We start from the raw sequence: 13,536 nt of genomic DNA on the forward strand, positions 1-13,536 counted from the left end.
TGGGTGTTGCAGCGCAGCGAGTCAGTGTGGCATCGAGGGAGAGAGGCCACGAGCTGGGCAGCAGGGGCCACGGAGAGGAGCCCACTGTGTCCTCGGCACAGGGGCCTCACATAAACCCTAACATGCTGACACACTTCCCAAGAAGATAAAGAAAGGGGAACTTCCAGGGCTGCTGAGGCCCCTTGGGGTTCCCACCCCATTTTTAGTCAGAGTACGGAGGCAGAGCTCCCTTCCCCCCAGGCTGTGCTGAGCTGAGCTGCTCTGTACTGAGCGGGATGAGCTGCACTGGGCAGAGCTGAACCGCATCCCAGAACAGGCTGCTGGCCCCATCCCAGGACAGGAGGCTGAGGGCTCAGAGTCAGGGTCCAAGCCCACCCCCATCATTCACCCGCCTGTGTGCAGGTCTCATACAGCCCTAGACCCCACGTTCTAGCCATGCTCTTATACACACACACACACACGTGCACACACACATGGGCACACACACAAACAGGCACAGTCGCACGCAAAAACACGCACACACGCACTCGTGTACCTACACGTAAACACATGCACACAAAACACCCACAAGTGCCAGGCCTCCAGGGGCAGCTCACAGTGGGCTGGACAAGGCGGGCTGGACAGGGCAGGCTGCCACTCCAACCAGCAGGAGGGCGGCTGAGGACAGGGCATCATTATTGTCTCCCCTCCTCGGGGTGGGGGGCCAGGCCGACCGCCCCCCGCCAGCCCAGGCAGAGGCTGGACCGGGGAGGGCTGACTGGCCCATGCCTGCAGAGCTGGAGCTCCAGAAGCTGTGTGCGGATGCCACTGAGAGCCAGGAGCTGGACGAGCTGTGGGCCAGCCTGCTTGTCTTCATCACCCTGTTCCTGCTCAGCGTCAGCTACAGCACCGCCACCGCCCTGTTCAAGGTGGGAGCCTGGAGGCCCCTCGGCCAGGGCGGGGAAGGCCCGGAGGGAGCGGGCGCTTCCAGCATGAGCTGTCCTCACGCATATGCCCTCCTTCCAGGTGCGCTGGGTCCTGGCCACCGTCCTGCAGGAGAAGCCACAGCCCATCCGAGACTACGCCAACATCGTGCGCCCGGCAGAGTAGGCCCAGAGACAGGGCAACGAGGCCGTGCTTGCCCCTCCCCGTGTCAGAGATTATCTGCTCACACGCAGATATAGACAGATGATAGGTAGATAATAGGATAAAATTTTAAGAGAGTTTTGTTCATTTTGAGCTGACAAGACCCACACCCATCGCAAGGTTTCTGGAGGTCGAGGCCTGGGTTCCCTCCTCCCATCTCCAGGACTGGGGGTCCCCCAAGGACAGACCTGAGTGTCTTCTTCTCCGACTGGTGCCCCAGATCAGGAGACCTGCCCCATGGACAACAGCACAAGGACAACAAGGGCTCGACTCACACCGGCCCCCAGAGCCAGAGGCCGTTGCACAAGGCAGAATGCATCTCCCCCAAGCCCGGAAGGCCGTTGTGCAGGTCACTGGTCAGGAGGGCCTCTGCCTGGCACACGGGGACCGCAGTCTGAGAGCAGGCCCCTGGGTGGACACTGCCAGGGATGCTGCCTCCGCGGGCCCTCCCGGCAGTAAGGGGCTGCCTTCTCAGGGTCCCTCTGTTCCTCTTTCTTTCCTTCTGTTACAAACCCAGCACAGGGGGCTGATGCTGGCCCCCGAGAGCTATGGCCACGGCCTAATCCCAGGAACCTTGAATGTGACCTTGTTTGGAAAAGTGTCTTTGCAGATGTGGTTGACGTTAAAGATCTTCAGATGAGATGATCCGGGCCCTAAATGTGATGGCGGGTGTCCTTCCAAGAGGCTGAGGAGGAGGTACGCAGACACAGAGGAGAAGCCCCATGAAGAGGGAGACGGGGGTGGGAGGGACGGGGCCACAAGCCGAGGAGTGACCCTGGCCTGTGGAAGGTGCTCAGTCGTGCCGGGCATGCACCCTGACCCATGGAAGGTGCTGGGTCAAGCTGGGCACAGACCCGGACCCGTGGACAGTGCTCAGTCATGCCAGACACAGACCCTGACTTCTGGAAGGTGTTCAATAATGCCGGCAATGGACCCTGACCGGTGGAAGGTGTTCAATGATGCCAGGCACAGACCCCGACATGGAAGGTGCCCTGTAAATCCTAGCAGAGTGCACGTCTGTCCTCTTTCCTGACTTCCTGGTAACTCCACAAGGCTGCACAAGTCCACACATGACCACGCTCCCCTTGGGGAGTGCAGGCAGCACGCGTCCCCACACCATCTCGGTGCCATCATCCCCGTGACCTCCCTCTCTTACGACTGGAAGACCGTGTTCTTGCACACTAGTTTAGGTTTCTAGATAACAAGAGCAGAAAGGAGCCTTTGCTCGCATCCCAGAGCCCCTCCAAGGGCCCAGAGGGTGCTCTGAATAGCTTGCATGTGTGTGCTACCTTTGTTACGAACGATGAGCCAGTATTAGTAGATCACCGTGAACTAAAGTCCACAGTCCACGGTGGTCTCAGCACCTGTGGTGTGTCCCCGCCTATGAGCCTGAGCAATGCATCCCATGCCCCCAACCACAGGCCTGTGGGGCCCTGTCCATGGTGCTGCCCTGGTCAGCCCTGCTCTGGAGGATGCCGTCCGCCTGCTCCACCATCTCATTGGCAACACTCTTAAGTTCCCTTCCGCAGAAGATCGCCTCTGGGCCCCATTCCTTCCTCGCCCTCCCCCAGCCCCGGAAACACCTCATCCCCCCGGCCGTAGTGTGCTTTCTGGACACGGTGCAGGGGGATGGGACAGCGTGGAGCCTTCTGCAGCTGGCCCACTGACCCGGCACACGCCGAACAGAGTGGAGTCCACACGTGCCCATAGGGGCTGACTGCCCGGGCGGCTCCTCAGGAACGGCCCGAGAGGTGCAGGTGTGCGGGGGCTTGGGGCGGGAGCCCTGCTGCACCTTCACACACAAAACACTCCCTTTCCATAAGAAAGAACATCCAGGTATCCAAGCTCATGGTCACTGCTTGAAAGAGGCGCTGTGTCGGACCCCATACGGGTTCTGCCCCCGTCAATCCTGAAGACAGGAAACCCCAGCAGCCTGACGTGGAGGGAAAGCCACGAGAGATTTCTCTCTCCAGCAGCATGACGGCACACCAGCTTGGCCTTCCCCGGAGCCTGACGTACGGCCCCCACGCGTGCACCGTGCACCCGCCTTGCAAATGAGTCACCGGAAGGGACACCCTCCTGTCCGAACATGCCCGTCAGGCGACTCCTCCCTGCATTCCTCCACATGTAGTCTGCCAACTCCTGCCTCTGTGCTAATCGACAGTCTCGGGGACATTTGCAGGAGGGAACGAGGTCCCGGAGCCCTGTGAGGTGGTGCTTCTCCAGAGCCCTTACTAACAGCTGCAGGCCTGGGTCCCAGGCTGCGTCCTGACGGCCCTCAAGGAAATCCCTCCTTCTTTCTCCTACAGAATCTAAAAGGTTGTTCGTTCTCTGTGGACAGCCTGGGACTGGGCCACAGGGCAGGCCAGGGGGAGCCGATGGCCCACGATCCTCCAATGGGCGGGGGTCGTTCCAAACACACAGGTTCCCAGGGCAGGGCAGCGCCTCTTTCAAGCAGTGACCATGAGCTTGGGCAGGGGGCAAGGGCAGAACCTCCCACGGGCCGCCCAGCTCTGCTTCGGGGGTCACGGCGAGACCCGCCAAGGTTGCTGACATGCTTTCTGCTGGGTGTGGGGACCCGGGACACGGCGCCCTTCAGATACGCCGCCCTCCAAACATGCAATTAGACACAGATTATTTAGAGCCGAGGCATGGATGGAGCCAGAGGAGACAGGATTCTACTGGGAGGCCACCCTGCTGTGTGGACAGGGCAAGCCCAGGGCTGGTCCGCAGGCTACGGGTGGGACAGTCTGCACCCACGCTGCAAGCTCGCGGGGCCACAAGGAGGAGCCCACCAGGGCTGGGAGCACCGCAGGGCTCGGCTGAGAGCAGCTGAGACGGCTCTGCGGAGGGGGGGGGAGGCAGCAAGCATATCCCTTCAGGAGGCACACAGCTAAGAGCATCATGTGGAGGGGGGTTCCTGTGCTCTCCCTAGGGCCCCCGGGCACCCACCACACCCCACCCCCGCAGACTCCCGTGGGGCACCCTTGGCTGTGTCCGGATTCCCCCCAGGGCCTCAGACAAAACCACCCAGAAGAAAAAGGAACTTCAGGAAGCAAGCCAAACCTCTGGTTTCATTCCTGTTCTTAGTCTTCCTGGGGCTGCCTGGAGGCTAGGAAGCAGGGCTGTGGGCACAGAGCTCAGCCACGAGGAGCCACGTGTGTCTGGGGCCACAGCAGGGAGGAGGTGCGGTGCAGGGGCGAGCAAGGCTGCAGGGGAGCGGCCCCCACGGCCCCAACCATGCTGAGTGGGGTCTGCATGGGGCCAAGACAGAGGGATTAAGATGGGGACAGAGAACCAGCTACAGGAGCTGAGGAACACCAGGCCCTCAGGACCCCATGGAGGGACTGGAGCAGGTGAGCCAGCACGGGGGAAGGCAGGCTGCCCGAAGTCCATGGCACCTCCCAGGGCAGGGACGAGGGGGGCGTGGGAGGGGCTCACCCACACCAACACTGCTGGATACACCAGACGCTGACAAATGGCAGCGAGGACTGGGACCTTCAAGGACCATGACGGGCATGATGGGCAGAAGCCTGAGGGTTGCCCTTCACCCCCTGTGCTGGGCGCCAGGGACCCGGCCAGCTTGAGCCACTGCAGGACCAATGCCAACATGGACAGATGGGTCTGAGGTGAGGACACAGAAAGGGGCTGGCTCAGCACAGGGGAGGAGAAACCAGGTGGACTGAGGGTCCTGTCCAGGCCAAGGGAGCCGGCTCAAGCCTCAGGCCAGGGCCAGAGGTGTTGGCCATGAGGCCCTGGGCAGCACCAGATGAGCAGCAGATGAGCAGAGCAGACCAGGAGGGGCTGGTATGGCCCCCATGTGCTCAGAACCCAGACAGCAGACAGCGGCTCATCAGGGAGCTCAACATGCTACAGGAGTCAGCGGCTGAGGATCTTGGGCCAAACCTGGGCTAAAGGGTCTGTGATGGGCAGCAGAGGTGGGGCAGGCTTGGGACACACAGAAGTCTGGGGCAGAACTCAGGCACGTCTGGGAGAAGGAGCATAGAGCAAGACGGGCAGGGGCTGCCCCAGGGGCTCAGGGGAACAGAGAGAGCTTGTGCAGGTGAGAGGGGGCAGGTGGTAGAGACAGGGAGCATTAGGGGGCTGCCCCAGGGGCTCAGGGGAGCAGGCAGAGCCTGTGCAGGTGAGCAGGGGCAGGTGGGAGAGCAGGAGGGGAGAGGGGCTGCCCCAGGGCTCAGGAGAACAGACAGAGCTTGTGCAGGTGAGCAGGTATAGGTGAAAGTAGGAGGGGTAGGGGGCTGCCCCAGGGGCTCAGGGGAGCAGGTAGAGCCTGTGCAGGTGAGCAGGGGCAGGTGGGAGAGCAGGAGGAGTAGGGGGCTGCCCCAGGGGCTCAGGGAAGCAGACAGAGCTTCTGCAGGTGAGCAGCGGCAGGCGGGAGAGCAGGAGGGGAAGGGGGCTGCCCCAGGGATTCAGGGGAGCGACAGCCTGTGCAGGTGAGCAGGGAAAGTCGGAGAGCAGGAGGGATGGGGGCTGCCCCAGGGGCTCAGGGAAGCAGACAGAGCTTCTGCAGGTGAGCAGCGGCAGGTGGGAGAGCAGGAGGGGAAGGGGGCTGCCCCAGGGTCTCAGGGGAGCAGACAGTGCCTGTGCAGGTGAACAGGGGCAGGTGGGAGAGCAGGAGGGGAGAGGGGCCCCCCCAGGGGCTCAGGGGATCACATGCGCTTGTGCAGGTGAACAGGGGCAGGTGGGAGAGCAGGAGGGGAAGGGGGCTGCCCCAGGGGCTCAGGGGAGCCGACAGAGCTTGTGCAGGTGAGCAAGGCCTAGTGGGAAAGCAGGAGGGTAAGGGGGCTGCCCCAGGGGCTCAGGGGAGCAGACAGAGCCTGTGCAGGTGAGCAGGGGCAGGTGGGAGAGCAGGAGGGGAAGGGGGCTGCCTCAGGGCCTTAGAGGAGCAGGCATGGCCTGTGCAGGTGAGCAGGGGCAGGTGGGAGAGCAGGAGGGTAAGGGGGCTGTGCCAGGGCTCAGGGGAGCTGACAGATCTTGTGCAGGTGAGCAGGTGTATGTGAGAGTAGGAGGGGTAGGGGGCTGCCCAGGGGGCTCAGGGGAGCAGACAGAGCCTGTGCAGGGGAGCAGGGGCAGGTGGGAGAGCTGGAGGGGAGAGGGTCTGCCCCAGGGCTCAGGGGAGCTGACAGAGCTTGTGCAGGTGAGCAGGTATATGTGAGAGTAGGAGGGGTAGGGGGCTGCCCCAGGGGCTCAGGGGAGCAGACAGAGCCTGTGCAGGTGAGCAGGGGCAGGTGGGAGAGCAGGAGGGGAGAGGAGATGCCCCAGGGTCCCAGGGAAGCAGGTAGAGCTTGTGCAGGTGAGCAGGGACAGTTGGGAGAGCAGGAGGAGTGGTGGCTGCCCCAGGGGCTCGTGGGAGCAGACAGAGCTTGCGCAGGTGAGCAGCGGCAGGTGGGAGAGCAGGAGGGGAGAGGGGCCCCCAAGGGCTCAGGGGATCAGACAGTGCTTGTGCAGGTGAGCAGGGGCAGGTGGGAGAGCAGGAGGGGAAGGGGGCTGCACCAGGGGCTCAGGGGAGCAGGTAGAGCCTGTGCAGGTGAGCAGGGGCAGGTGGGAGAGCAGGAGGGGAAGGGGGCTGCCCCGGGGCTCAGGGGAGCAGGCCGAGCTTCTCAGGTCAGCAGGGGCCTGGGACCCAGGAGGGGCAGAGGCTTCCCCAGGAGCTCCAGGGATGAAGGGCGGGACTGAGCTAGCAGGAGCTCTGGACTAGGTGGGAGCTGAGCAGGTGCAGCCTATAGATACAACGGAGGGCTCTGGCCCAGGGGTGCGTCCCTGCACATGGGGGACAGGGTGAGGGGCTGGCCCGGGGGGACACGTTAGGGTGGAGACTGGAGCCTGGGTGGGAATGTCTCTGGGGCGGAAGGGTCAGCGGTAGTCACCTTTGAGGGGCCGAGGGGGGCCAAGGTCTTCGGGCCAGGGGCACGAGCCCTGTTCTGGAGGCTCATGGGGACGAGGAACAGAAGAGGTGGACATGCCTCAGCCAGGCGGGGAGCCACAGGGCAGCGGCCCCAGTGGAGGAGAGAGCAAGGGGCCCGATCAGAGCTTGAGGCAGGGCTGCCGGCCTGGGGTGTGGGTGGGAGGGGACACCAGACAGGTTCCTCCGCCTTAGCAGAGGGGACCAGGGTCAGAGGGGATAGTCCTGGCTGGGTTTGGGGGGCTGAGCTGCCCTGCGGTGCTGGCACCCTGCACGGAGCACAGCCAGGGCAGGGCAAGTCCCCCCCACGCTGAGGGGCATTCAGGCTCAGGAACGACGTGGGCTGAAGGAGGACTCTGGGAGAGCAAGGAGCTGAACAGGCCCCAGAGCAGGGGTGGCTACGCCAGAGGCACGGGCTGGGAGGGGCCCTGGTGAGCTCAGGAAGCCAGGCCAGGAAGGCCTGAGGAGGGTCCAGTGTGTTTGGGGCAGGGACGGGGGCCAGGGCTGCTTGGCTGCAGGCCGACCCAGAAGTCGTGAGGCCTGGAGGGCAGTTGGCGGGCCTTGTTGAGGGCTCTGGGCTGAGGGGCATGGGCAGCGGTGGACGTTCCTGCTGGTCCAAGGCACAACCAGGCCAGGACAGCGTGGCAGTGGACCTAGGAGAATAGCAGGAGCCGGCTGGGTCCAGGGGCCACAGGTCAGGGCTCAGACAGAGGGCTCGGTCAGGCTGGACACCCAGAGGAAGCCTGCGGCCCAGGGGGACCCTGACCCAGGTGGTCACCCAGCGCTGACCAAGCTCATGAGTCCAGCACCTGTGGCCGCAGAGAGCTAGGCCAGGCAGCTGGTCTGCACACGGCCAGGAAGCACATGGGCACTGGGCCCGGGGGCACCCCAGCCCGGGCACCTGCTGTCCTGCCCCGACCCTGGCAGGGGTGAGAGCCTGGTGGTCACACAGCCTCCTCTCTTGCAGCCTCCACCACGGCCCCATCGGTGTTCCCACTGGCCCCCAGCTGCGGGACCACATCCGGCTCCACAGTGGCCCTGGCCTGCCTGGTGTCCGGCTACTTCCCCGAGCCCGTGACTGTGTCCTGGAACTCCGGCTCCTTGACCAGTGGTGTGCACACCTTCCCGTCCGTCCTGCAGTCCTCAGGGCTCTACTCTCGCAGCAGCATGGTGACAGTGCCCTCCAGCAGGTGGCCCAGTGACACCTTCACCTGCACCGTGGCCCACCCGGCTAGTAGCACCAACATTGTCAAGCCAGGTGAGAGGACGGGCTTCAGAGAGGGCGTCCACTGGGAGACAGGCCAGGTCAGCTGGCCCGCCTCGACCCCAGGGCACAAGGGAAGCACCGCTGTCTCCCCCATCTGAAGGCCTCCCAATTGTGGAAGGAGGTCCTCTGGGTGTTGCTGCCTGGTCCACTGTGAGCACAGGCAGTTTACCCCACTCCAGTCCCCTACACCCACCCGAAACTATGCCTACTCCAGACACCCAGTAACGACCACTCTGCTCTCTCTGCAGTGCCCAAAGAATATGTCTGCAAGACTAATCACGAATGTCCAGGTGAGTCAGAGGTCCCTGCCCTCCACCCATAGCAGATGGGCAGCATCCAGCCACAGTCTGGTGGGGGGAATGGATGTTCAAGAGAAAGCCCACCCACGTGCTGACCCCTGTACCCTGTCGCCTTTACTAGTTTCTTGTTTGCTGGGAGGACCTTCAGTCTTCATCTTCCCCCCAAAACCCAAGGACACCCTCTCCATTACCCAAACCCCCGAGGTCACATGCGTAGTGGTGGACCTGGAAGACCCCAAAGTCCAGATCAGCTGGTTCGTGGATGACCAGGAGGTGCGCACGGCCAAGACAAAGGTCCCTGAGGAGCAGTTCAACAGCACCTACCGTGTGGTCAGTGTCCTCCCCATCCTGCACCAGGACTGGCTCAAGGGGAAGGAGTTCAAGTGCAAGGTCAACAACAAAGCCCTCCCATCCCCCATCCAGAGGACCATCTCCAAGGCCAGAGGTGTGCAGCAGGGTGAGGGGTGCAGGGAGGGTTGAGCGGGGCCTTGCAGACCAAGCGCAGCCCTTCACCCTGTAAGTGACCATCTGTGCTGACCTCTGACCCCACAGGGCAGGCCCATCAGCCCAATGTGTACGTCCTGCCCCCATCCCGGGATGAGATGAACAAGAACACAGTCAGCGTGACCTGCCTGGTCAAAGACTTCCACCCACCTGACCTTGATGTCGAGTGGCAGAGCAATGGCCAGCAGATGCCAGAAAGCAGTATCCGAACAACCCCACCCCAACTGGACGCAGATGGGACCTACTTCCTCTACAGCAAGCTCTCGGTGGACAAGAACCGCTGGCAGCGGGGAGAGGTCGTCACGTGTGCGGTATTGCATGAAGCTCTACACAACCACCACACACAGAAATCCATCTCCCAGTCTCCGGGTAAATGAGAAACGCGCCCAGTACCCCAGCAAGCCCCCACCCATGGGCTCTCAGGGTCCCACAAGGACGCCAGAGCCCCCACCCCTGTGTACATACCTCCCGGGCAGGCACCCCTGCATGAAATAAAGCACCCAGCACTGCCCTGGGACTCTGCGATGCTGTCATGGTTCTTTCTGAGGCAGAGCTCAGGACCCCCAGACCTCTGGGCGGCACAGACAGGCCTAGCTCCAAGGTCAAGGGGTCACCATTGGTGGGAGAGAGCGAGTCCCATGGGGGCATGGTCCGCGAGTGGGCAGGTCTTCACGGGCTGCCACAGGATGTGGGCAGGAGTTGCCTGGGCAGGAGTTGCCTGAGCAGGAGTGGGGACTTTGCCAGAGGTGGCAGCCACTCTGGGCCGTCCCTCCAGTCAGAAGCTACCCAGGGCTGGAGGGTATGGACCTGGATTGCAGAAGCCCCTCCAGAGCCCTCAGGGAAATGAGCACACAGTCCTACCCAACTCTGTACCAACCCAAGTTGTGGGACCCTGGCCTGTCCTCCACCCTAGGCTCCCTGGGCCTCCTGAGACCCTGCGTGGTAGCTCTGTGCCCCTGCAAGAGCCATGCCTGACCCGTGTGTGGGGACAGGCCCTCCTTTGCCCTCAGGCACTCCACGAACAGGCCCCCTCCCTCCCTCACATGCAGGGGTTTGGCCCGGCTTCATCCTGCCTGAGGCCAGGCCTGTCCACTCCTGAGGACACTCATCCCCGTGCCCCAAAGGGGCAGAGGCAGGTGGCCCTGAGTGCCCAGGGGAAGGACCATCCCAGATGTCCTCTTGGACGCTGAGTCCAGACCCACTGAAAAGAAGCCTGTCCCGCTGAGCAATGCCACCTTCACTCACACACATGCTTGTATATGCACACACATGCATACACATGTGTGTGCACAGTCACACACATGTACATGCACACACATGCTTGCAAACGCACACACGCACACGTGTACATACACACACGGGCCTTAAACGCTGGGCCTCACACCGGACAGCCTCCATGAGCCCAGAGCAGAGCGGGTCCTGGGAACCCTCAGCGTGCACACTAGCTTGGTCCCCATCCCCTCCAACACCCACCAGCTGCTCAGCAGCTCATCCACACACTGACCACACTGACCAGCCCTCCTCTGCCCCAGGGCACCTGCGACCCCTCCCAGTATCCACGAAACCCCCACACCCAGCTTGTCCTGACGCTGCCACACACTCGTATTCCAGGACACTCCCCAACACTGACCAGCCCTTCCCCGGACTCTGCTGACCCTCCCACCCTCTGGACCTGGCCCCCAGGGGAATGTGTGTCGGTCAGGGTGCCTTCCCCCAGGAGGGCCCCAGCACAGGGCACAGCAGAGAAGGAGGGGGTCCCCCTGGCCAGGCCCAAGCTGGGGAGCTGGGGGGTGCTGAGGCTGGCACCTGACGTTGCAGAGGGCTGTGACTGTCCCCCAGGGAATGAGCCCAACGGGCAGGCACGGCACTGACCACCCCCTTCCTGTCCAGAGCTGCTCCTGATCGACAGCTGTGCCGAGGACCAGGATGGGGAGCTGGATGGGCTGTGGACCACCATCTCAATCTTCATCACCCTCTTCCTGCTCAGCGTGTGCTACAGCGCCACCGTGACCCTCTTCAAGGTGGGCGTCCCCACATGTACCTTCAGTGCGGCCTGCTGTCCCCACGCTGTCCCCACGCTGTCCCCAGGCTGGCCCCACACTGCCCCATGGTGTCTCCTCGCTTTCCACATTCTGTCCCCACACTGTCCCCACACTGTCCACTCACTGACTACTCACTAGCCCCTCACTATGTCCACTGTGCCCCACAGTCCCCCATCTGTCCCCAAATTGTACCCACGACGTCCCCACACTATTGTCCACTGTCCCCACCACGGTCCCACACTGTCCTCTATTGTCCCCACACTGTCCTCTCCCTGTCCTCTCACTGTCCCCATGATGTCCCATACTGTCCCCACACTACAGCCACGGTCCTCATGCTGTGCCTTTTCTGTCTCCACAGTGTCTCCACACTGTCCCCTCATTGTACCCACACAACCCTTCTGTGTCCCCACGCTGTCCCCTCGCTGTCCCCTTGCTTTCCCCATATTGTCCCCACTCTGTCCCCACACTGTCTCCTCTACTCGCTGTCGCCTTGCTGTCCGCATGCCATCCCCACCAGGAGCCCCGCACACTACAGTGGTCCCGGGTGTGGGGGGCAGGCTCTGGTGGGAGGTGGTCCTTCGGGCTCCAGGCCGCACTCACTCCCTTGCCCGCCTGCTGCAGGTGAAGTGGATCTTCTCCTCGGTGGTGGAGCTGAAGCGCACGATCGCGCCCGACTACAGGAACATGATCGGGCCGGGGGCCTAGGGCCAGCCCTCTTGGGCGGGTGTCCAGGGCTGCCCTTGACCCCACACAGGAACCAGGTGCATCCGTTCATGCCGCTCGGCCTGCTGCCAGGCCCGCTCTCTGCCCTCCCCCCTGCGACCCTCTGACTTCACAGCGACCCTGGGCCTGCACCTCCACCCAAGGCTTGTGGACACTTGCTGACACCTCCTCAGCAGCCACCAAGATACTGCTGGGATCATGTGGACACTGAGGCATCAGGGTGGGATGGTCCTCACCAGGAGAGCCTCAGGGTCGGCGTGTACGGTCATCCTGGAGGAGGTGGAGGGCTGGCAATCCCAGTGTCTCTCTGGGCAGGGCCTGGCCTCTGTGCAAACCCTGTCCAGGCCAGGCTCCAGAAGGCAGGACATCCCCAGAGCAGGCATGTTGTCTAAGATCCTGAGGAAGCCACGGACCACTGCCGCCCCACAGAGAAGCTTCCAACATGCCACGAATGGTCAGTCAGACCTTCTCCATGGGAGGAGACCATGCAGAGAAGGGCCCAGACCTGTGGCCACTGCAGGAGCCCACTACGGGCAGGGCAGCACCATCTGGGGAAGGAGTGATGGCAGCCAGACTGGCCTGCTGCAGAGGGGTCTGGTGAGCTGGACCCCAAACAGGTGGGATGCTGCCTCAGTGGACAGAGGTGGACGGGTGCTGGGAGGCCAGGACACCAGGCCCAGGCTGCACCATCCTGTGCCCAGGACCTGAGTCACGCTGAGCAGGAATGCCTGCTTGCTCTGGAGAAGCTGGTGGCAGAGAAAAGATGACCAGAGAGAGCCCCCAGGCATTGGGGCCTGAGACAGGTGGACTCCTAGAACTGGTTCTCCACCAGTCTTTGAGCAAGTGCCAGGTTAGAGCCCCTACATGGGAGAGATGCCCAGGCAAGGGAGGAGAAGTAGAGACCTCATGCCCTTTGGGAGAGAATGTGCACCCCTCACTCAAAGGAAACCCACTGTTGTAGCTTGAGTAGCATGTTTCTTCTTGTGAAATTTCTGGAGCGCAATAATGTCCTTTACTGTTTTTTCTCTTTTTCTTCGATGACAATAAACTATCCTGAAAAGTTCCATCACTCACTGGGGAAAGTCTTCCTCTGTTGATGTGCCTGGTGAAATCCCAGCCTGGCCATGCCGTGCATCGGCTACCTCCCGCCGTGGGGGGCCAGGACCCCACAGCCCCGGGGGCTCCCAGTGGGTGAGGAAGGCAGCCGGGAAGAGTGCACGGCCAGGGGTCACCTGGGGCTGGGTGCAGGAGGGACTGCCAGCCCTGGCCATGGCCAGAAGCAAGAAGCATGTGGTGGGTGTGTATTAGTCAGGATGGGCAGCCAGACAAAAGAGCCACAGTCTGGCGGCTTCAACCACACACGTTTCTGTTTTTGCAATCCTGGAAGCTAGCAGGGAGAGGTACAGGCCTCGCAGGGTGGGAGCCTCCTGGGGCCTCTGGCCCTGGCCTCACGTGGTCGGCCTTCTGTGTGTGCCTGAGTCCTGATCGTCTGCTCTTACAAGGAGAAGAGGCCATACTGAGGACCAGCCTTACTGGATTGGATTAATGACTCCTTTTACCTTGTCACCTCTCCAAACACCCCGTCTCCATATACCGTCACATTCTGATGTCCTGCGGTCAGGGCTTTAAGACATGAATCTGGGGGACACAATT

General features: G+C 62.5%; 1 gene segment (V, D, J or C); it reads left to right on the forward strand.

Annotated features, from left to right (window-relative positions):
• Nucleotides 1-4,179: 4,179 nt before the first annotated feature.
• Nucleotides 4,180-12,952, forward strand: LOC148163844 (immunoglobulin heavy constant gamma 1-like). The segment is given in 7 exon segments: nucleotides 4,180-4,481; nucleotides 8,016-8,306; nucleotides 8,564-8,605; nucleotides 8,736-9,059; nucleotides 9,167-9,487; nucleotides 11,009-11,139; nucleotides 11,782-12,952. Coding segments are annotated over 7 exon segments (1,266 nt in total).
• Nucleotides 12,953-13,536: the final 584 nt, after the last annotated feature.

The sequence above is a fragment of the Eumetopias jubatus genome, unplaced genomic scaffold, assembly GCF_037043125.1.
Source record: "Eumetopias jubatus isolate StellerSeaLion01/CBP00866 unplaced genomic scaffold, mEumJub1_p1.0 scaffold_7, whole genome shotgun sequence".
NCBI classification, from domain to species: domain Eukaryota; kingdom Metazoa; phylum Chordata; class Mammalia; order Carnivora; family Otariidae; genus Eumetopias; species Eumetopias jubatus.